Below are 25,524 nucleotides of genomic sequence, written 5' to 3' on the forward strand. Positions count from 1 at the left end.
GGGGCGAGCGGACGGCGGTGGGAGGGACTACGGGACGGGCCGGGTGGGGTGGGGTCGAGGAGGAACGGGAGAAAGAGCGTGGCTTGTGTAGCAGCTGACTGAAACAGTCATTATATTATGTAAAGGCAGTCGGTGGCGATGGCCGCGAGGAGGAGGAGGAAAGGGATGCCAGCGACTGACGCGCGACGCCAGGTCGTCCCCGATTGGCTCATCAGCACCATTTTCGGCGGCGCTCATTAAAGGTGGAGGCTCAGCAGAGCGGGAGCTTCTTGTGTTTTCTCCCAGCAAATGGAGGCGACCGCTCCGCTCCGCCACTGCGTCACAAATTAATTAGTGACAAAGTAGTAACAGGGAAGGCTTTGTTGTATCGTCATTAAAACACCCCTCTGTGTTAAAGAGGATCGTGTTGATGTGAAAAGGATACCGTAAATGTCAGAGGAGGACACGGTGAAAAAAAAAAAACAATGAGATGTATTGATAACACTGTTATTGAAAGCCTAGATTTGAGCTTTAGTTTAGATAAATCAGTGTCAGTCAAGGTATCCATGCATGGTTTTCATTGTTTGACCTCTAATACATTGTAATGCTATGTCATAGGATTCGGTGAGCTACAGAAAATGACACCTGTATCCAGAGTAGAGCCAGGCGGTTTCCCGAAAATGTACAGTTACCGAAATGGTTCACGATGACCGACATAATTTTGACCATGTCGGTAATTTTTTTTTTTTTTTTTTTTTTTTTAATAAAACGAAAAAATTAATTCTTTTCAGCCCGCTTTGACTATGTATTATGAAGGTATCTGACCTTTTAGCCAGACTGCCGAAATCACGCCAGTGGAACCACCAGCTGGCGCAGCTCCAACAACTCAGGCCGGCAGTAGCCGACATCCCAGCCAAAAGGCCAAACTCCGCGCGTTCACCTTAGTCTAAATACTTTGTACTGACTCCATTTTGAAAGGTTTAAAGAAGATTTACCGAAAACAAGTTGACCATTTATTCAGGTCAACAGCGATCAAACAGCAAGGCAAAACAAAAACAGACTCAGGCATCATCACAAGGGGACTAAGGTTCTTCACACTTTTTGGTGGTACATTTTCAACCTTTTAACCGAAAACCTGCATTATTGGTTTTCGCTTTTAACTTTTTCTCTAATTTCAATCAATGGTGGAGCTGTGTTGCATATGATTTGACTACATCACTCTGTAGCGAACTACATCCCTAACAAAACCACCACTGATCAAATTGCAAATGCATTTAAGCATACATTCACCTCATAAGTCAGAAATAATAGCAGGTCATGAAATCAAATGTCATTCAAACTCATGGTTTTAAAACATTTGATCAGATAACAAACAACAAGCAAGTAATGAAAGTATATGAACAGTAACTGAAGAAATAATGAGTTGAGCGTTACATTTTACAATATTATTTACAGATTTCTCTCTGTACCCAATTGGGTCTGAAGAAATCTGACCTTTTAGCTAGATTGTCAGAATCACACCGGCCAACTGCCGGACCCACACTGGCGCAGCTCCAACGACCCGGGCCGGCAGGACCCGACATCCCGGCCAAAAGGCCAAACTCCGCACGTTCACATTAGTCTTAAGCCTTTGTACTGACTCCATTTTGAAAAGTTCAAGAAGGCTCACCGAAAACAAGTTGACAATTTATTCAGGTTGACAGCGACCAAACAGCAAGGCAAAACAAAAACAGACTCGGGCATCATCACAAGGGGACTAAGGTTTTTCACACTTTTTGCTGGTAAATTTTCAACCTTTTAACCGATAATGCAGTTTTAACTTTTTTCAGTCACATCTCTAATTTCAATCAATGGTGGATTTGTGTTGCATATGATCTGACTACATCATTCTGTAGAGACCTAGATCACTAATAAAAACGCCACTGATCAAATTGCAAATGCATTTAAGCATACATTCACCTCATAAGTCAGAAATAATAGCAGGTCATGAAATCAAATGTCATTCAAACTCATGGTTTCAAAACAAAATTTGATCAGATAACAACCAACAAGTAAGTAATGCAACAACTGGAACAGTAACTGAAGAAATAATGAATTGAGCGTTACATTTTACAATCTTATTTACGGATTTCTCTCTGTAGCCAATTGGGTTGAGGAAATCTGACCTTTTAGCTAGACTGCCGGAATCGTGCCAGCCAAACCGCCGGACCCGCACTGGCGCAGCTCCAACGACCGAGGCCGGCAGGACCCGACATCCCGGCCAATAGGCCAAACTCCGCGTGTTCACCTTAGTCTTAACCTTTTGTTTTGACTCCATTTTGAAAGGTTTCAAGAAGGCTCACTGAAAACAAGTTGACAATTTATTCAGGTCACCAGCGATCAAACAGCAAGGGGAAACAGAAACAGACTCAGGCGACGAGGCAAGGTCACCCTATCACACGCCAACACAAGGTTCCTGAGAAAAATGACAACGCTTAGTTAAACATTCAGTCTTTTGAAGGCTCTCGCGGGGCGGGCCGTGGATAGGAAGAAGTGTCTGTTTGGGATTATTGTCTGTTTGTGGATTGGACAGGAGTATTCGGCAGTTACTGTTGTCAGGGCAATTAGGGTTGTGGATTTTGCCACCTCAGTGTCAAAGGGGCTCTTGGAGTCTTATCAGTCGTGTTATCCGTTGGATATCAGGCGGTCTCCGGTGTTCCTTGTGTTGGGACAGGGCGTCCCGCCATTTGTTCTGGACTGTCCGGGAGAACGAATCGTGAGAGTCGGTGGTGCAGACGTGGGCTTGTCAGCGTCAATCTTGCTCAGTCAGTTGCATGACGCACGCATTGGGCTTCCGTGATAAAAAGGCGTCATGTATCTTTTATGCCCTATATTCTGCTTGTTTTCCTTAAACTATGGTATAAGTGCTATTTATTTTATATTGGGTGTGTTAGAGTAATACAGACAGTAAATTTGAGAAACGATACTTTTCCCTGATTAATTATATTAAGCGTGTTAGAGTAATACAAACAGTCAATCGGTAAATACGAGCTATTGCAATTTGGTTGTTTTATCACAATAGATGAAATGAAACATCACCCATCCAAAGAGCATGCGTGGACAAAACCATGAAATTAAAACAATCATATCTCAGATTTTCTATGGTCTATCGATCTCAAATAAAAAATGGGAGAGAGGTGGAAATCCACGCTTTGGAGTCATTTTGACTTCAATTTTCACGGCACTTTAAAGACGCCACATGATTGAACGGTCCGGCGTAATCATAGGATTTCCCACGGCAAGCTTGGCCACGAGACGGTGTTTTTTCATGTAACATGGAGTCATGTGATTATTGTTGTGATGTTTCATTAGTGAAACTGGTAGAGCTACTCTTACTCCGCTACTTTGGAGTAGTCTGAGTGGTAAAGCTAATCTTAGAAGTACATTTTTTCAAAAAAGTAACTCAAGTAAAGTGAATTTGTATTGACACTCAATTGTATGCTAGCTACTATATTACCTGAATATTTTGTTCCTACTACTGACTGTTAAAAAGGTGCTACAACGCATTGGGTCTCTGGTGTAAAGTTCTTACTGAGTACTTTCGTTCCAACAATGAAATCAGTCACTCTTAGTCTTGACGTGATGAAAGTATGAAGTCAGGTATATGTGTCTGTCCTGCAGCCAGTCACATGACCAGTCCGATTTAGTCATAAGACTCGGCTGTTGCCGCCATTGTTCTTTTCACCAATCTTTGGTACATCATTTTCATGAAATAAATATTTGGCGAGAGCTGCACATATTTTGCTTGTTTTCTCTACGTAACGGTTGAGCATCACAAGCGAGGGCATTTTCCCTCACAGCGGAAATCCCAATATTCATCACTGTCGAGTTCATAGTTCCAAGCTATTATTAGCACGCTCTATTTAACCCACTTCTGTCTGAACGATCAGCCGCTCATATTGTCTGATTATCCGTGTTGCAGTGATTTTTACTGCACTTCCATGATACCTGCCAGATTGGGTATTTAACTCTCATCTTTCTAGTTTATAATTTCTTAAAACAACTAATCACTTGTTGTTCAAACAAAGGTAAATTGAAGCTTTTTTTCATCACCGGCATATTCATCCATCTTTAGTGGTTTTGTGAGTATTTCTGGCACGTAAGCAGTGTATGTGGGCGTAAAACTGAGATGGAACATGTCACCAAATGTGTAAGTGTGATTATGTGTCACGGATGCATTTTTAATCATCTCGGGTTGATTGTCGTGCCCAGTGGCTAAGGATTAAGTAGGAGAATGTCACAAGTATTGGTTAAAAGTCACTTCAGAACCACATCGAACTAGTGATGTACGATGAGGATGATGTCTATCGTCAAAATGATATATTGTCGTGAGAATCCCATATAGCCAATATCGTGATTATGTTGGGCAGACAGTAAATACTGTATACAAGCCTGCAGCCCTTATGCACTTACCTCCAGCAGGGCCGAGAACGAAAAGTGGTAATTTTCCATGTGGAAAAATGGATATAGCCATGCGTCATTTTTTTTTTGCCATGCGCCAAAATGTATTTTGACATGTGGCGTTGTTTTTTTTGTTTTGTTTTGTTTTTGTTTTTGTATGTGTTCTTTTTTGGGGCGGGGGGGGCGAATATAGCATTTTTGCCATGTTTTGCCATGTGGCCAAATCTATTATGACATGTGGCATTGTTTTTTATTAATTAATTAATTAATTTATTTATTTATTTTTGGGGGTGGGGGGGGGGTATGTGGCTTTTTTTTTGTATACAGCATGCATGGCCTGCAAAAATGCCATATACCCCAAAAAATGCCACATACCAAAAAAAAAAAAACATTCAACAAACCAAAAATACATTTTGCCACATGGTTAAAAAAATGCCACGTCAAAATTAATTTTGCCACATGGCAAAATCAATTTTGCCACGTGGCAAAAAAAAGCCACATGGCAAAAAAATGCCAGATGGCAAAATCAATTTTGCCACATGACAAATACAAAAAAATCCACATGGAAAAATCAATTTTGCCACATGGCAAAAAAAACAAAAAAGCCACATGGCAAAATCCAACCCAGATCCAACAACCCGGGTCGGCGAGAAACCAACCACCCGGCCAAAAGGCCAAACTCCGCGCGTTCCCCTTAGTCTTAACCCTCTGTACGGACTCCATTTTGAAAGCTGGAAGTAGGCTCACAGAGAACAAGTTGACAATTTATTCAGGTCGACAATGTTCATACAGCACAGGCGAAACAGAAAAAGACTCAGGCAAGAAGGCAAGGTCACCATATCACAAGTCAACGAAAGGTTACCGAGAAAAATGGCAATGCTTAGGTAAACATTGTCTTTTGGAGGCTTTTGTGGGGCGGGCTGTGGGCAGGAAGAAGGGTGTCCTTAGGAGTATTATCTGTTTGTGGATTGTACAGGAGGATTCGGGAGTCAATGTTGTCAGGGCAACGAGAATTGTTGAGTTTGCCAGCTCAGCGTCAAAGGGGCTCTTGGAGTCTTGTCAGTCGTGTTATAGTTGAAAATCGGGCGTTCTCCGGTGTTCCTTGTGTTGGGAAGGGCGTCCCGCCATTTGTTCTGGACTGTCAGGGAGAACTGATTGCGAGAGTTGGTGGTGCAGACGTAGGCTTGTCAGTGTCAATCTTGCTCATGACGCACAAGTTGGGCTTCCTTGATAAGAAGGTGTCATGGATCTTTATGCCCTATATTCTGCTTGTTTTCCTTTAACTATGGTATAATTGCTAATTATTTTATATTGGGTGTGTTAGAGTAATTTGAACAGTAGATACGAGAAACGATACTATTCCTTTATTAATTATATTAAGTGTGTTACAATAATGCAAACAGTTAGACGGTGCCTACGAGAAAAAGGTACTTTCAGGTCGAAGCTTCATGGTGGTTCATTTGCTAAATGGCGCCATCAAGTGGTGTTGAAGCCAAAGAGGTAAAAAAATGTTACCAATTCTATGACAGTTTTTTTTTTTTTTTAAAGGAAGACATAAATATCCATTACTTCCCCAATCTAAGCCATCTTTTTCCTCTTGTCTCCAGGATGGAGCAGATGTCCGAGGAGGCGCTGAGGCTTAACTTGCTGAAGCGAGGTCTGGAGTCGCCCAACGAGCGAGAGGAAGCCTTGGCCAAGCGTCTCAAAATGGAGGGTCACGAGGCCATGGAGCGCCTGAAGATGTTGGCGCTGCTAAAACGCAAAGATCTGGCTGACCTGGCGGCCCTGGAGGTCGCCGGGCCGCTGGGAGACGGAAAGGGCCCCGGCGCCAGCGCGCTCCACCATCAGAGCCTAATGGGAGCCGCTTATGAAGAGAAGCTAAATGGAAGTCTGAGACTGGGAGGACACGGCGGCCACGTCGGTTCCAGTTCCAAGAACGGCAAGGAGAACATCCTGGACGAGCCGGTGGACATGAGCGCAGGACGGAGATGGTGAGGTTATTATTACTAGGATTGTATCCGATCGGTTTACTTTGGATCGGTCTTCCTAAATCAGATTAATATGCAGTACTGACCTCTTTTGGACAAAAATACTTCTTAATCGTAGTCATATTTTAGTCATTTCCAAATGTATTGGTCTTTGTTTAGTTTTAGTTGACGACAACTCGAAATGTTTTCGTCAAAATTCAAAAGCTTTAGTTCCAAAGTACTGCTGCAACGATTAATAGATTAACTCCTGTAACAGTTTGTTTTGAAAGCGTTTGCATTTAGTTTTATTGATTTGGGTGGATGTACTGCCCTCCAGTGGCAACAGCGAATATGACATAGCTCATTTCACAAGGCTGAATCCAGCTGCTCCCTGTTAAGACCAACATAAGCTAAGTTTTTGTTTGAGATAGTTTTTTTTAGTACATTCGTAATTTAGTTAATAGGTATACCGTATTGGCCCGAATATAAGACAACCTTGATTATAAGACGACCCCCTCTTTTTCAAGACTCAAGTTTGAAAAAGGACTTTTTGAACACCAAATTAATTTTTATACAGAAAATAATTACAGTACATCTCAAACAAATGATTATAACAATATATTTGAGAGAAAAAGCATGTTATTTTGCCTCATTCAAATCTTTATATCTGAACATTTAAATATGTAAAGTGCAATCATGTTTGTAAATGAACGGCTTCTGGTTTTTGAAATGTAAACAAACTAATCTTTTGTGATAAAACAACAAAATTGCAATAACTGCATTAACCATCAAAGTGAAGTCTAACTAACTGTAATCTTGAAACAAATCTGAATAAGGAAAAACAATGCAATAAAATAATGCAAATTGGTTAAACTTGAGAGTAGTTGAGATCTGTCATGACAGAACATAGCTTCAATGATATCTGGCGCCATCTAGCGCCGTGAATGGGTATAATGTCTAGACCGCGAATATAAGACGACCCACTTTTTCAGTCTTATTTCAATTAAATAACACCGTCTTATATTCGGGCAATACGGTATTTAGCTGTTTTTTGTGGGAATATGCGTTTGAACGAGTTGTAAAGAGCATTGTAAAATAACATTAGCATTTTATACATTTATGCTAGCTTTTTTAATACATTCGTAATTTAGTTTATAGGTATATTTAGCCGTTTTTTGGTGGGAATATGTGTTTGAACGAGTTGTAAAGAGCATTGTTAAAATAACATTAGCATTTTATACATTTGTGCTAGCGGAGTTTTGCTTTGCTATGCGAGTTAGCCAATTATTCTTCTTCTTGTGAAATGAAAGTGCAATTCCGCATAGTTTGAAGCATTTGGGATTTTTGTTTTGTATTTGCATTTGATACTACTATTTGTTAGGAGCATTGTTTAAAAAAAAAAAAAAAAAAAAGTTAGCATTTTATAGCATTTAAGCTAGCGGACTTTTGCTACGTAAGTTAGCCAATTGTTCTTTCGTTGTACTTACATACTCATTTATCAATTTTTTTATACCGTTTGAGGCTAAGCACAGGTATTTTAATTTTTTATGTTCCTTATTTGATTACTCGATTATTCGAACTACTTCATCGATTAATCGACTACTAAAATAATCGATACCTGAACCCCTAGATAATACACATTCAGCAGGAAAAAAGTACATTATTTCTATTGATTAGACAGTTGTCTACGAGTTTGAGGATGCTCGCCATGCTAAAGTTAATGCTATTGCAAACGCAAAGGCGAATGCTGTGCTAACGTTAGGAGTTGTCGTTAGGTGTGATGATTACTTAACACAGACCTTTAAAGGCTAAAGCAACATTGCATAGTCTCACTTGCCAAGATAAGAAAACAAATCTTACCATGTGTTTCAAAACGAGCAAGATGGAGCTCAGCCTGGCTTGCAGCATCTCCTAACACCAGTGATGATGGAGGGGCGGGGGGCAGCACATCTGACACGTTTACACGACCCACGTCTCATTCTCGTCTCGTCAGATGAAAACTGGCATTTGTCTCTTTATGTTTTAGTTTCTCAAGACCAGTGTTGTTTTTGGCAGCCATATTATGTACAATTAAATAAACTCATCTGAACGCTACGAACTGTATGTAAAATGTTTTCCAAGAGTTTAAGAAGACACCGAGTGACGAGTCACCGCGCTAGATGCTAATGCTAGCGCGAACGCTATGCTAGCCGGATGCTATGCTAGCGCGAGCGCTATGCTAACGCCACAACTTAGTTTAGTGTGTGATGATCACTCAGCACAGACCTTTCATGGCTAAAGCAAAATTGCATACTGGCATCCATGTCGTTATGTTTTAGTCTCCCAAGACGCATTTCATTGTGACGTCATCGTCATGAAAAGAATTTTGTTAATGAAATATTTTCGTTATCATCATCGTTGACGAAAACAAAACTGCTCAAGACACATATTTAGTGTCTCGTCGTCATCACGAAAGGACAAATTATTTTTGCTATCATCATCGATGACGAAAACAACAACGCTTTAAATACTGCATAGCGGTTTTAATGCATCTGAACTGTCAAACAGCAAGTCTCCTTCTCTGAGTACTTCCCTCCCTGCCGCCACTTCATGGTCACTTGCTGACAACCACCTAATATACTGTCCACTGATCCGTGTGTAAAGATGAGATGTAATGACCAGGAATGCTGATTCTATGAGACACATTAACCACTCTGTTACACCACAAAGTCCTCTGTACATTCTTTTACATTTCTAAATCAGAATAATCAAACATTTTAAAGGTCAAGAGGTTTTTTGTGTAGGCGATTTGGTTACACAGTATGCTTGGTAATATTAACATTGGAATTTTGATCGGAAAATGACACACACATTTAAATTGTACGTCCTACCATATTACAGTGGTATGAAAAAGTATCTGAAGCTTTTGGAATTTCTCACATTTTTACATTAAATCACCACCAAATGGGATCTGATCTTTGTCAAAATCACACAGATGAAAATACAGTGTCTGCTTTTACTAAAGCCACCCAAACATTAATAGGTTTTCATATTTTAATGAGGATAGCATGCAAACAATCACAGAAGGGGGAAAATAAGTAAGTGAACCCTCTGCCTATGGAGACTTAAACAGCAATTGAAACCAATTTTTACCACACATTTTAAGTCAGGTGTGAGCCCAATCACAGATGAGTGGTTTCAAGCTGCCCTGCCAACTATAAAACACACACCTAGTAAGAAATGTTTCGATGAGAAGCATTGTTACGCCAGCCAAACCGCCGGACCCGCACTGGCGCAGTTCCAGCGACCTGGGCCGGTGAGAACCCAACTATCCAGCCAAAAGGCCAAACTCAGCGCGTTCACCTTAGTCTAAATCCCTTGTACTGACTCCCTTTTGAAAGCTGGAAGAAGGCTTCGAAACACAAGTTGACAATTTATTCTGAGTCGACAGCAATCATACAGCACAGAGGGACCCAGGCGAGGATCCAAGGTCACCATATCAAAAGTCAACAAAAGGTTCCAGAGAAAAAATGGCAACGATTAGTTAAACATTCACTCCTTTTGAAGGCTCTCGCGGGGTGGGCCGTGGGCAGGAAGAGGGGTGTATTTGGGTCTTCTTCTGTTGCAGATTTGGGCGGTCAAGTTCGTGCGTCACCGTTGCTGGGTCATGGTCTGTTGGAGCAGTTTTTATGTTGAGTGACATAATGTGGCAGTGCCGCCAATATGGGCGAAGACGTCACCACCATGTGTGTATAAATCAATGACTTACTTAGCACAGGTGTGGAACGCTGGCGGATATAGTTTTCAATATGACCGCACGCAATGCAAATATCGCACGCACACAAACGCACGTGTCTGTCATAGATGAGTGCAGAGTTGCGTGTATATTTTGTTTTGTTTGAAAGTTTGACGCCAAGATCGCATTTTGTTTTTAACTACTTTTATTTTTGTTATTTGACCACACGACATGACTTTGGACTAAAGATCAGTGTTGAGACTAACGCCGTTACGTAACGGCATTATTTTTTCAGTAACGTGGTAATCTAACTAATTACTTTTTCCACCGTTACTGACAGTCAAAAGCGGTGCGTTACTTACTCTGAATAAATTGAAGAAACTACCAGCCGTGTCGAGTCGACTCTCTGCTCTGTTGTTTTGTCCTCCAAGACTTGGGGTGCGTTCAGGTTCGAGAATAGCGCAACGTACTTCTGACTCCAAGCTGTTTGTCCCTGCTCATTCAATTAGACAATGCTTTCCAAAGTTTGGTAATGTTTCTGTGTTTGCTACACCTGATGCTAGCCTCGTTCCCATCTCCCACTGTCAGCCAGCAATAATTCTGCTTCCATCTTGAAGACGGCAGACGCTTTGAAGGTGACGTGAATTGTCGGGAAACTAGCCTACCTGAATGCAGCCCCTCGAGAGATGCGATGGAAGTGATTGTGATTGGCTGAGGGTTAGAGTCATATGTCATGTTAAGCCAATCAGAGCCGGTGATTTCACAAGCAAACCGGAACAGCGCGTGCGGCAAACACACACGCAAAACAGATGCACAGGGTCGGGATGGCAGAGCAGTCAGAAGAAAAATTGTCCTTTAAGAGGTGGAGATATGGACACTATTTCAAGTTTGTCGAAATTAAAGGAAAGAACCTGCATGTAATGTGTAATTTATGTCCCGGGGCAAAGCTTTTGTCGACATCTGTGGTAAGCAATTCAAATCTGCTGGAGCACCTAACAAGTTAAATACCTGTCTGTTCTCTATTCCACTGACTGGAATACTGCTCAGAAAATTTCAAATTCTTTGACATACAACAAGTTCTTTTACGTAACAAGTTAACTACCTGTCTGTTCTTCTCTATTTCACTGACTCGAATACTGCTCAGAAAATTTCAAATTCTTTGACATACAACAACTTCTTTTTAAAGTAACGGAAATAGTTACTTTCCCTGGTAACTAGTTACTTTTACTATAGAGTAATTCAGTTACTAACTCAGTTACTTTTTGGAAGAAGTAGTGAGTAATGTAATTAATTTTTTAAAGTAACGTGCCCAACACTGACCACAATAAGCTTGACCATACTTATTGACAATTTGACAACTTGGATTACCATCCGCCACGTCTTTCTGTCTGATCCTGCCGGCTGACATCGAGACATGGTGAGTGCGCATTGAAACATTCCTAAACCAGCGTATTATTGAAAATTGTCAGAACATGGCTTATGAGGCAAACGAGGCCGGGTGTTGGTCGCGCCTCACCGTCTGACAATTGTTTTTGTTATCGGATATTGTGGTAGTGCAGGATGTCCCGCCATTTGTTCTGGACTGTCCTGAAGGACTGATTGCGGGATTTGATGTTTGCAGACGTGGCCTTGTAGATGTCTTGCTTATCACCTGATAGTCAGCATCAATCTAGCTCAGTCAGCTGCATGACGCACGCGTTGGGCTTCCTTGATAAGAAGGCGTCATGTATCTCTTATGCCCTATGGCAAATATATTCTGCTTGTTTTCCTTAAACTACAGTATAAGTGTTATTTGTTTTATATTGTGTGTGTGTTAAAGTAATACAAACAGTCGATCGGTAAATACGAGAAAAGATACTATTCCTTCCAGCCTTCCGACTGCAAGCTTGTGTGTAGTCACGTGACTGTATTGTAAAGTAAAAGTCATGTAAGTAAAAAGTATAACATGGTCAAACTAATTTTAGAAGTACATTTGTCTCAAAAAGTTACTCAAGTAAAGTGAACGGAGTGTAATGCGTTATTACCTACTTCTGTGAATAGTGAAGTGTTTCAAAACTTTTGGCCGTGGGTATAGAACAAGAATTGATCAGACTTTGTCTTAACCACAGAACCCAGCGAGTCGTGTTTTTGGATGTGTTCACACGGCAGCAAGGTTTCCACCAAACAGATATTTAGATAATGACTCAATGGAACTTCACATACCGGTCCCAGCTTTCCGCTTTTTTTTTTTCTTCACATAGCCTCTGCCTTGCATTTGATAGTACTATACATCTGAATCTGGTTCGCACGGTGGATTCAATCCCCCGCTCCTTGTTTCTACCGCACCAGAAAGAAAATGGGCTTGTGAAATCGTAGCGCAAGCTTGTGCTAGATGCTAACATTACCTTTGACTTTTTAAGCTTAGCACCCTGCGCCCGCTGGCGCTCAACCAGAATGCGTCAAGTTTTTCTGCGTATATTTTGTCAAAATGCTGTAAATTGTACTTTAATTGGTGTATTTTTTTATGGAGCCATGTATTTTGAATAGGTAAACCCTGACCCAAAACAACATATCAACTGTAGTGTACTTTCTCTACACAAACTCAACAAAAGTACTGCAGGCAGTTGAAAATATTTTGAAAAAGCTTAACTTTTTTAGTGTGGAATAAAGTCTGAGCTGCAAAACAGTGTGTTCTGCTTCTTTCAAATATAACATGATCCAAATTTTCCTAGTACGTTACACCAGTGTTGTTTTTTTGGCAGCCCTTTTAATTTTTTGTCTTCGTCTTTTGGACGAAAATACTTGTTAGCCCTAGTCATATATTAATCATTTCAAAATGCCTCCGTCTAGTTGTGTCGACAAAATCTCATTTAGTCAAAAGGTACTCAAAATGTTTTCATCTGTAAAGTTCGACTGGCCAGTGTTAAAAGAGGACGCCCTTCATTCTAAAGCTAATGCTACGCTAGGATATGCTAGGATTACATTTAGCGTCTGATGATCACTCGGCACAGACCTCTAAAGGCTAAAGCAACATTGCATATTCTCTCTTGCTAAGAAAACAAATCTTAGCGTGTTTCCAAACAAGCAAGATGGAGCGCAGCCTAGCTTGAGACACACCCTAAACTGCGGTGAGGAGATTGAGGGATCGACCCAAACACTGCCAAGATGCAAATTGACGTACTCCATGTACAATATGAAAATGTCACACACTGTCAACATATGCCAGAAACGATCTCGCATTTTCATCTCGTCGAAAACTGGCATTCTTCTCGTGACGTTCCAGTCTACCGAGCCACGTTTGTAGCTCGTCATCGTTTTGAAAAAAAAAAACGAAATATTTTCGTTTTTGTCATTGTTGACGAAAATAACACTGCGTAACCCAAAGTCAACCTGTAATTTTTTCCTTTCAGTGACACAGACCACGATAGACGAACTCCATCTCCGGATGTCATCATTCTGTCAGACAACGAGGCATCTAGTCCCAGAGCAACACCTCGCCCCGAAGAGCGCCTGAACCATGCCAACCTGGACATGTTCAAGGTAAAGTATGGTACTTCCCTCCCCTGGACACAGGACACAGTTGTTCAGGCCTTGTCCATATGCCTGTCGCAATAAAAAAAATTTTAGTAGGCGATATATGTCTCATAAATTATTGCCGATATGCAATATTTTTCCCAGTTTTTTTTTTTTTTTAACCTATTCAACCACGAATATAGTGACAATACAGCCTAATAAAATGACCTGTTCAAATGCAATAAATTGTTATTCTTAAATAAAACACAAACTATATTCAAATTCATTAAATATTTAAAAAAAAACAAAAACACGATGCATCATGAGTCATTTTAAAGCTTGTTCAGTGCAGAATATGAAATAGGTGAGAACCCAATGTTGTTGTCTAAATATGTTCTATTTTTAATTGTTTCAGTGTCCCAAAGGCATATTTATACTAGGGCTGTCAAACGATTAAAATTGTTTTAATTGAGTTAATCACAGCTTAGAAATTAATTAATCGTAATTAATCGCAATTCAAACCATCTATAAACTATGCCATATTTTTCTGTAAATTATTTTTGGAATGGAAAGATAAGACACAAGACGTATATATACATTCAACATACTGTATTTGTTTATTATAACAATAAATCAACAAGATGGCATTAACATTAACATTCTGTTAAAGCGATCCATGGATGGAAAGACTTGAAGTTCTTAAAAGATAAATGTTAGTACAAGTTATAGAAATTTTATATTAAAACCCCTCTTAATGTTTTCGTTTTAATAAAAATTTTCAGTCAAAAAATAAACTAGTAGGTCGCCATTGTTGATGTCATTAATTACACAATTCTCATGGTCATAAAATCAGTCTCACCCAAGCACCAGCAGAGGGCGAAAAAACTCCCAAAACCACAAGTAACATGTGCACATGAATCTGTGCTGTCATTTTAATCTGTTCGAGCGGAGCACGTGCGTTAATGGCATCAAATATTTTAACGCGAATAATTAAAAAAATTAATTACCGCCCGTTAACGCGATAATTTTGACAGCCCTAATTTATACGTCTTTTACGTTTTTTACAAGAGACATCTCTGGGTTCTGATTCAATTTAGCTCCAAAGCACAAAGCTGAAAATCCATTTTAAAGCAATAAAACTGTCCACTGGAGGGCAGTAGCGCATTTGGTAGGAACTGATACCCGATTCAACGACAACCAACGGCCGGACCACACGGCCGGGGCGCCGGCGGAAGACAACCGCATTGACGTCCAGGAGGCGGACGACCGAGCAGAACAACCTAGAGGACGCCCGGGATGCCAGGCGCTGGATGACCGAGCAGAACGACCGGGGCCACCACTGCAGCGAACGATGCCGTTGAGTCCATGCTGCTCGCCAAGCAGACCCCGCCGCGACTCAAAAAAATCCATCTTTATGAGACAGGTGGCGATGAGAGAAAATTTACCATGGCTGTCGCGGCCACAACAGCGTCATCTGTCAGTTAGTTATGTGTAAATAGATTGTTACTTTGCTCTCAAAAGAGCTATTTGTCTTGTTGTTTGTTATTTTTTAAAAGGAAAACATTCAGATGTTTGGGATGTAACTAAAGCAAAAAATAGCTGTGTTAAAGTCAAAGTTATGTTTGAAATGTATGCTTTCACAAAAAGCTCAATTTCTCTGTTTTTTCATCAGAAATTGGAAAATTGCTCAAACTAAGCTATTTTCTCATGCTGATTTCTAAAGAATGGAAAAAGATATGAGCTCACTTCTTTCCTGCTGAAAGAGCAGAGTCTAATCTTTCTTTTGGTGGGTTCCATGTTTATATAGCAAAAGAACAAAATTTTCTGTGGGCCTTGAAAAATCAGTCAAAACCCAGTAAAACGGCCGGGAGCGAAGGGGGTTGCACCGGTGAAACTGGCTGGGAGTGAATGAGTTAAACATGTTCATTTGATCCAAAATGACTGTCATCTTGCCCAGCAAAGTGCGCATGCGACAAATTTGAAGCCAAATTATTATAATTTATTATCATATCATCATTGCCAATCAGATTTTTCATAATGGTTGTCATTTTAAATGTATTCTTAGTGTAGAATCTGGAAGTATATGCGATTGCCTCCTGAAATCTGAACATGACGTGCTTTTATTTTGAAATGTTCACCGGAAGTATGTTTGCTAAGCCACTAACTGTAAGCTTTACACTCAGTTAAAAAAAAAAAAAAACTGCACTTCGCTTTCGTCAAGCATGTAGTGTCAATAATAGTTTTTTTTTATCCAGCGAGGTTTCATGTTTGAAGTGTCACCTTTTAACCACAATTTTGCGTTGTGGAGAAGACTGTCAATGTTTTATAGCAGGCTAAAGTAGTTAATACATTGTCTTTTTTCCATTAGCCTCAATGTAGCAATGCTAACTTTTTACAATGTTTACTATAGAAGTGTATCCTTATTTTGTATGTCTGAACTTTAATTCTGTGGCGTGTTGATGACCAATGAACATCTGTGAAAGCTACTGGAGTCAATCAATATGCACGTGTGCCGAGTGCACGCAGCACACGTACGCACAAATGTATGTACGCACGCACGGCTTCATAGGTGTGACTTATTGTCTAAAAAATATGAGACATCGATAGATTATCTTTCATTTTACAAAATGAAACCATTTTCTGTTGAGTGATGTGTGTCCGCTTGTGCTTGTTGTAGGGTAAGAGTGGAGAAGAGAGGCAGCAAATGATCAAAGCCCTGAGAGAGGAGCTGCGTTTGGAAGAAGCTCGCTTGGTTCTGCTCAAGAAGCTCCGGCAGAGTCAAATGCAGAAGGAGAATGTGGTGCAGAAGGTCAGTAGTTTTGGACTGGGAGAGATGCAAATATTTGCACTCCAGTGCCCATCAGTTCAGGGTATGCCACAAAATTGGAGAGACAGCGAGAACCAAAAGTGGTATTTGCCATGTGGCTTTTTTTTTTTGCCATGTGGCAAAATGGATTTTGCCACGTGGCATTTTTTTTTGCCATGTGGCAAAATCAATTTTGCCACATGGCAAAAAATTTTTGCTACATGGCAAAAAAATGCCACCTGGCAAAATCCATTTTGCCACATGGCAAAAAAAAATGCCTCACGGCAAAATCAATTCTGCCACATGGCAAAAAAATTTGCCTCATAGCAAAATCAATTTTGCCACATGGCAAATACCACTTTTGGTTCTCGGCCCTACTGGGAAATTGTCTGATACAAGAACTGTATCAATTGTCATAAAAGTTTTTTTTTTTTTTTTTTTGGCAATGATTCTATTATTTTGACACATGTACAGTAGCTAAATAAGTTCATACAGTACCATTGTGCTTTTTTGCTGCTGTAAATTAAACCATTAGGCAAACGTGTCTGCAGAGTGAGACTACTGCTCCGTGAAATATTATTGAAGTGGTACCTGCTGGACTCTGTTTAAAACAAAAAATAAGATTTGGCATTTACTGGGTATAGACCAGGGGTGGGCAAACCGGTCCTCGAGGGCCGCAGTGGGTCCTAGTCTTTGTTCCAACTGATCCAGCACAGAGCTTTTAACCAATGAGGTTTCAATGGAAACAAGAAGCACCTGACTGCAATCAACTGATTGCACTTATAACACACCAGATTGGTGAAAAGGTGTCCTCTTGATGGGTTGCAGCAAAAACCCGCACCCACAGCGGCCCTTTGCGGAATAGTTTGCCCACCCCTGGTATAGACCCTACCCACGTGACGTCACAACTCCGCCCTCCTGACTGGTGCCGCCCAATTGTCCGTCAACACATCGTGTTTACCTGTTACGGCTACGTACATTCCTCCTATTTACGGCGTGTTTTTCTGCTCGTTAACATTAATAATCAAAATGGTGAAGGTGTGTGTGGCGGTCGGTTGCAATAACAGAGAAGATAGACGGAGAAACTTGAAGTTCTACCGGATTCCGAGAGACCCGGAGAGGAGAGAGTGAGATGGGCTGCTGCAATTCGACGAGAAAACTGGGCTCCAAACGATTACCACAGGTTATGTAGTAGTCATTTTATATCTGGTAAGATGCATTTAATATACATTTAGAGGGTTTTGGGCTGACAACCACAATTAGGATCATTGCTAGGCTAATCGCCGACAACATACACGTATGTATGTAGTGAGAGTGCTGTCGCTAAACCATATAAACATTAAAAGCCCTAACTCCATTGACAAACGACATGAAATACATTAGACTTGACAGTGGATGTTAGCAAGAACAAAAGATTTTGAATTGAAAATTTCGTAACTCACCTTTCCAAGCACAAGATAGATTCCTGCCGAATTTTCGTGGACGAGGACCTGTTTCACCCAACCAGCAACGAAGTATTTATAAGCCTCCAAGCTCTTAAAGTTTTTCAAACTTTCGTGAGAATAGGCTGATTTTGTGTGGACAAGATAGTTGTACATATCAGGGTAGCTATCAGATGTCAGGCAAATACGGAGACAGCGGGTCGAAAAACATCGATTTAGGCATCAAATATGGATCTGGCGAATGGATAAACTGAAGTTTTTCCACATAACGCCTTTTATGCAACGCATCAAGTGAGTTTACGGCATCCGAAAGCACCGGGTCTTCCATGAAATGCATTATGAATTGCTCGATCAATTGAGACCATTGATAATACAGACACAAAATGACGGCCAAGGGGGCGGAACAATACAGCGATCACGTGATTTTGTGACGTCGGTGGGTAGGGTCTATATTATTTCTTTTGCAATTTTTTTACTCGTCTAAAAATTCACAATCTATCAAATCCGGTGGTTGAGTAGAATGTGTCATTTTGATTTTTGTTTTGGGCATTTCCAAAATGTTTACATGAGCAGAAAAGATCTCATGTTGCCTGTACGGCCACCGTTCAGACATGGCATTTAAAGACGGCTACTGCAATTGGTCTCAGATTTGATTAATCGCATTACATGTGCTAAATTAATCTATTTGAATTTACTCCTCGCCGAATGTGCAAATGAAGTGTACAGCAAGATGCAACGCTGTGAGCTTCCACATCTGTTTGCATGGGCAATCACGTTTTCTGCACAAGTAAACCTTTATTATGTCTTATGTACTTGAATCAATCTGTTAGAATATTTTTATTTTCACTAGTCAAGGAAGAGGTGTATCTGGAAAAATAGGTGCTTTGTTTTATTTGTGTGTCTAATTTAATATATTAATTGTCTTCTTTTTTTAGGTCAAATTTAAAAAAAAAAAAAAAATCATATTCATATACATTTCTGGTAGGGAGCGTATTTCATCCAAAAACTTCTTATAAGGCTAAACAATAAATAATCATTTCTAATGTAATTAAACACTGTGGCCGTCTGTAATTTCCCTCGTATAAATTCCTTATTTTACTGATAATTTACAGCAAAATGAAGTCAGCTCTGCAGCCTAATAATGTAAGAAAACTCTACTTCCAAAGATTTTGTCAATGCCATTTGTAACTTGTCTTAACATTGACACAGTATTTCATTTTATTTCCCTGTAAAACCAATCTACACCTATTGACTTGTGTCACTCCAAAGGATGGCACTTATGGCCATTGGCCTTGGGTATAAAGAAGAATTGTTGAAATAATAATAGTACATTCCACAAGATGGCGCAACAGCCATTGCAATTGGTGTCAAGAAAGCGTTGAAATAATACAAACGGATTGTTTGTTAGAGTGAAACTAAATTTAATCTGACCTCTAATTTTAGTGTACTGTTTTTTTTTTTTTTTTTTTTTTTTACCTGTCCTGTAAATCTGAATATCTAAAGTATTTTTTGAGTTTGGTGCACTCCTTTTGTGTTTACTTTCTACAGAAAATGCACAAAAAGTGGACCAGAGATAGAAAGAAAGTAAGAAAGAAAGAAAGAACAGAGGGAAATAGTGCTAAACATGATTTAATAGACTGTATATGCTAAATAGATAGATGTAACTTCATTACGACTACCGTTACCGAGGGGACAGCACGTAACACCTAGTAACCAATAGGCTAGGAAGAGGGAAGGTAGGGGAGATTTGGGTTTGGCAGGGCAAATAAACTGAACATTAGTGAGTTAACATCCTAATTTTGACCGTGTACTCGCTAATCCTGGCACCAACTGTTATATACTGGCATGTGTCTAGCGATACATACTCTTGCATGTTTAATTTTAGTCAAATAATATGCGCGCAGGTATCGGTGGTCCAGAACGCGGCCTCTTCCGGGCAGCCTTCTTCCATCCACGGTTCCCCCGGACTGGGGAAGCTCCCAGTAAGGCCAGGCATGCACAACCCGGACCCCCAGAACCTCCGGACTGCACAGGTTGGTTGTGTACATTGGAATGGAAGCAATTGACCAGCCTGTCTGTTATTCTCAACGACTGCTTTATATAACCACAGCAGATAGAAATACAATTGTGTGTCCGCTTTAGACCATTTCTGTGAGTGCGTGCGCGGGAGAGAGCTAATGAGCCCATCTCCTTTTGGAAGCCTTTGTTCTTGTAATATGTAGCCCTGCTCCTCCATTACATGTTGAGATTGTATTAAATATTCAGTGTGTGTGCGTGTGTGTGCGCGCGCTGTCTTGTCGGCTCATTTTGTATCAACTATGATGCACTCCTGGTTTGTTAGTTGATGAACTAACCCTCGACTTCCCTCTGCTGGTGATTTTGTGTATAGCGGCACTTTAAAACATAGTTGACCAAATTTAATACGTTAGTTCTGTCTAGTTAACTGTCAGTGATATTGTTTGGAAAGGTTCTATTCTGGTCGATAGGGTGTCCGTCACTGGATTGACATGAATTGCATGCTTTAATTGTGAAACTGTAAAGTCTGAGCTGACTTTCCAGACAAGATGGCAACTTCAACGATGCAGTATATTTTGCTGTCAGTAAATAAGCTTAAAGTTAATAAGAATTGAAATGAGGCTCTATTACTTATTTATTTAAAACAAAAAAATCTGTTCTTAAAATGATAGATGTTTGATATAGCAATATTTATTGTCATATTTCCGGGTACTAGTAGACACTAGAAAAAAGTCGACTTAATGTTTCACTTGTTTTACCTATTTTTTTATTTTTATTTTTAATATATGTGTATATATATATAAGCACGTATGGGTGTAATATTGTTGATTCTATCCCTGAATAATATCCAGAAGTATATTCCATGAAGTTTTTTTTGTTCTCTCTGCAGGGTCACACAGTTATCAGGTCAGGAGCCAATGCCAACCTGCCACCCATGCTCATGTCCCAGCGGGTTATAGCTCCCAATCCCGCCACATTGCAAGGCCAACGGCTCTCCAAACCTGGAATGGCTCGCTCCAGCATGGGCAACGCTGTAAGCTACCAGCAGGTAACGCCAAAAAAAAAAAAAAAAAAAAAAAAAAAAAAGAAGAAGAAGAAAGAGCAGAAAAAATTTTCATGGACAATAATTATAGCTGGGAAAGATGCATTTACAAGGTTTTCATTTTGTTTTTTGTTTTGTTTTTGTTTTGTGAAAAGTGGTCTTTCAATATACACTGCTGGACAAAAGTATTGGCACCACGCAATACTGTCAGATAATGCTCAATTCCTCCCAGAAAATGATTGCTATTGCAAATGCTTTGGTAGTAATATCTTCATTTTGCGTGCAATGAAAAAGCACTAAAGAGAATGGGGGAAAAAATGTAATCATTATCATTTTACACAAAACTCCAAGAATGGGCCAGACAAAAGTATTGGCACCCTCAGACTAATACTTGGTAGCACAACCTTTAGACAAAATAACTGCGAAAAACCGCTTCCATTATCCATCAATGAGTTTCTTACAATGCTCTGCTGGAATTTTAGACCATTCTAATTTGGCAAACTGCTCCAGGTCTCTGAGATTTGAAGGGGGCCATTTTCAGATCTCTCCACAGGTGTTCTATGGGATTCAGGAAGTCTCCAGTGCTTTCTCTCAAGTGCTTTTTAAAGTGTGTTTTGGGTCATTGTCCTGCTGGAAGACCCATGACCTCTGAGGGAGACCCAGCTTTCTCCATTATGCTGCAAAATTTGTTGGTAGTCTTCAGACTTGATAATGCCATGCACACGGTCAAGCAGTCCAGTGCCAGAGGTAGCAAAGCAACCCCAAAACATCAGGGAAGCTCCGCTATGTTTGACTGTGGGGACCATGTTCTTTTTCTCGTTTTTTTCCCTGTACACTCTATGTTGATGCATTTTCCAAAAAAGCTCTACTTTTGTCTCATCTGACCAGAGAACATTCTTCCAAAATGTTTTTGGCTTTCTCAGGTAAGTTTTGGTACTCCAGCCTGGCTTTTTTATGTCTCTGGGTCAGAAGTGGGGTCTTCCTGGGTATCCTGCCATAGAGTCCCTTTTCATTCAGACGCCGACGGATAGTATGGGTTGACACGGTTGTACCCTCGGACTGCGGGACAGCTTGAACTTGTTTGGATGTTAGTCGAGGTTCTTTATCCACCGTCCGCACAATCTTTTGTGGAAATCTCTCGTCAAATCTTCTTTTCCGTCCACATCTAGGGAGGTTAGCCACAGTGCCGTGGGCTTTACACTTATTGATGACACTGCGCACGGTAGACACAGGAACATTCAGGTCATTGTAGATGGACTTGTAGCCTTGAGATAGCCCATGCTTCCTCGCCATTTTGCTTGTCAAGTCCTCTGACAGTTTTTTTGGTCTTCTTTCTTTTCTACTGGCTCAGTGTGGTACACACAATGACACAGGACAGAGATTGAGTCAACTTTAATCCATTTTAACTGGCTGCACATGTGATTTAGCTATTGCCACCACCTGTTATGTGCCACAAGTAAGTAACAGGTGCTGTTAATTACACAAATTAGAGAAGCAACACATGAGTTTTCAAACGGTCCCAATACTTTGGTCCGGCCCGTTTTTGGAGTTTGTGTAAAATGGTTGAATTTTTTTTTTTCATTCTCTTTTATGTTTTTTTTTTTTCCATTGTAAGCAAAATAAATGAAGATATTGCTACCAATGCATTTGTAGTTGCAATCATTTTCTGGGAGAAATTGAGCATTATCTGACAGAATTGCAGGGGTGCCAATACTTTTGGCCAGCACTGTAAGCTTGATGTTGTCCGTGCTACTGGTGATCGCCGCATTTGAGTACTGTACTAGTAAAACACGAAATCAAACTTGGAAGTTATGTTCAACATATGTGTCCAAGCCTGAATTTTGTCATGTTTTTGACATATCGCGTGATGATTATTTTCACAGTAGAGATTATTTTCACAGATTCCAATTGTGTATTCACCATGACTGCAGATAAACAAGGTTCTGCTGTTGTTACAGCCAAGAGAATTCTGCCCAAGGCTATGTTCTCCCTGCACCAAACTACATGACTGTAAACAACAATGTAATAATATTACATTAGATACATACAGATACTCTACTCAGCTATACTAGTATACCAATTAATAATGAATATGGGTAGATGTATTGACCAGTGATTTGGAAATTGGAAATCAATTTCAAAATTGCACAGGGGTTATGTTTAAGGCTGCAGCTATCGATTAGAATCAGGGCACTACGATTCGATGATCACTGTATTGACGATGATCAAGACTATCACGATTATCGATGCATCGTACATTACTAATTAATAAAGTAGCCAAACAAATGTATGTCCATTATTTTTTGAAATAACCTAATGATTCAACAGGAACAATGGAATAATGCCCATACAACAAAAGCTGCCCATAAGCTGCCTTTTTTTTTTTTTTTTTTTTTTTTTTTTTTTTTTTTTAAAAACAAGAAAGTGTAAAAATTTGAACCCTTTTAAAGGCAGTACTTATTTCTCAACATGCCTATACAACATACACACAGCTGACATTGAAATGCTCTTTTTCACAAGAAGGTGCAAAAATATTAGCTGTTTCAAAGGCAGTACCATAATTTTCGCACTATAAGGCGCACCTGACTATAAGCCGCCACCCACCAAATTTGGCACGAAAACTGCATTTTTTTCATTGATAAGGCGCACTGGACTATAAGCCGCAGCTGTCCTCAGTGTATTATGGGGTATTTACACCAAAAGATATTAACTGGTAACACTATTTGACAGTGGCATCATATGACTGTCGTAAGACCAAATGAACCACCATGAAACTTTGAACCAATTGGCTGCAATGCTTTATTGCTTCAAGACGTTTCATATGGGCATCACTGCTCCATTGGGGTAGACAGTCAACCTGTGCTGCCGTCTGCTGTCAACACTGTTGTTGTCCAACATGCCTCCTAGCATGCATTGCAGTGCTATAGATGTAAATAACAATCAAAATTCATGTTCTGCGGTAATTATTTTTTTCAGTTACTGTTCCGCTTGTTTCATTAACTGCTAGTTATAGTATTTGGTAACACTTTATTTGACAGTGGTGCCATAAGACTGTCATTAAACAATCATAATTATGACATGAAACTGTCATGAGCATTATTGAATGCTCATAACAGACGTTATTTAGTGTTATCCGGCAAATTATTTCACTTTTGAATGGATGTAAAAGATCCAAGCTGGACATAAATGGGGTTAGTGACATAATTTGCTGGATGACACTTAATGACACAAGCATTCAGTAATGCCCATGATAGTGTCATGTCATAACTTTGACAGTCTTATGACGCCGCTGTCAAATGAAGTGTTACTTATTAACCCAAATAAATCAACAAATAAGCCGCACTGGACTATAAGCCGCATGATTTAAAATGAAGGGAAAAAGTAGTGGCTTATAGTCTGAAAATTACGGTACTTATTTCTCTCAACAATACAATAAAATTTAGACAGGTGGAATGAATTGGACATTTTCTGGAAACAAACAAAGTTTCTTGAGAAATAAGACTTCTTTTAACCAATATACTTTATTTTCACATATTTCTGTACTGTTTTCCATGTTTGTAGTGTTACCGTTGTACTTAATTCTGGTTTTAAACGTTTTGCATCTGGAGTAACCTTTGTACACGACACGACCAAACAACACATAAATCGACATGGTAGCAAATTTGCTAATTAGCATAGCGCTCAGCGCTAACTAGTAACATCTAACAAAACAACAACAATAAAAGCTAAACAATACAAGAGGGTTTGTGTACTCACCTCTGATAGACAGACACTGGAGTTAGGAAAACACTGGGGACTTTTTCCAATTAACACGACTTGAACCTACTGCTGGACAACTAAAACGCAAAGAGCAACGAACTATCTCTCTTCCCCTCTCGCCTTTAAAAATAACTTGCACGCAGATGAAGACCCAAAGCACGACCGCCGGGTCCCTGCCTGTCTCATACACAAATTTATTTTCGAGTCTTTTTGAACAGGAGTAAATCTTTCGCTCAGTAACTTCAGCTGTATCCATCTTAACGTTGTGCGTGCGTCCATTAAAGGTGTCCGGGCGGCAGACGTGTCTTGAATGTCGTTGCCTTACTAGCGGCTGTCATAAAGTTATTAGGGAAAATCATTTATTAATCGTAATCAAATCGTCACGTGTCGAATCTCGATGCATATAATTATCGATTTCTTGGCACGCTGCTACTGCATATGTTGGCTTTCATTTTATTCCATAATTTTTTTGTGGCTCCAGACATATGTTTTTTAAAAATATTTTTTAAATTGTATTTATTTTTGGACCAATATGGCTTTTTCAACATTTTGGGTTGGCGACCCTTGGGTTAGACTGATAGTAGTACTATATGTGTGAAAATGAGAGCAGCATACAGTGGGGTTGTTATTACAACTTGTTGAATAATAAGGTGTTTACATGTATTCAAAAATCTATTTAATGGCGATACATTTCTGTAAACAAAAATAAAGAACATATGCAGTATTAGAAGCTTTGAATATGTGGAAAGTGCTCCCTTTAGAATGATTCAAGTTGGCAAGAGCAACGTACAGTATTACGGACATAACGTAGGACATTCTAAACAATATCTCTCAATTATTCAGGCTTACAGAAAATGAAGAGACCC

General features: G+C 39.9%; 1 protein-coding gene across 1 annotated transcript in view; it reads left to right on the forward strand.

Annotated features, from left to right (window-relative positions):
- gatad2b (GATA zinc finger domain containing 2B) overlaps positions 1-25,524 on the forward strand; it is a 110,128-nt gene that overhangs the window by 57,385 nt on the left and 27,219 nt on the right. The window contains exons 2-6 of the mRNA XM_057827361.1: positions 6,027-6,410; positions 13,491-13,620; positions 16,271-16,402; positions 19,746-19,874; positions 20,747-20,905. Coding sequence (XP_057683344.1) covers positions 6,028-6,410; positions 13,491-13,620; positions 16,271-16,402; positions 19,746-19,874; positions 20,747-20,905 — 933 coding nt within the window. The 5' untranslated portion in view covers position 6,027. The remainder of the gene's footprint in view (positions 1-6,026; positions 6,411-13,490; positions 13,621-16,270; positions 16,403-19,745; positions 19,875-20,746; positions 20,906-25,524) is intronic.

Source organism: Corythoichthys intestinalis, chromosome 22, assembly GCF_030265065.1.
Source record: "Corythoichthys intestinalis isolate RoL2023-P3 chromosome 22, ASM3026506v1, whole genome shotgun sequence".
NCBI lineage: Eukaryota > Metazoa > Chordata > Actinopteri > Syngnathiformes > Syngnathidae > Corythoichthys > Corythoichthys intestinalis.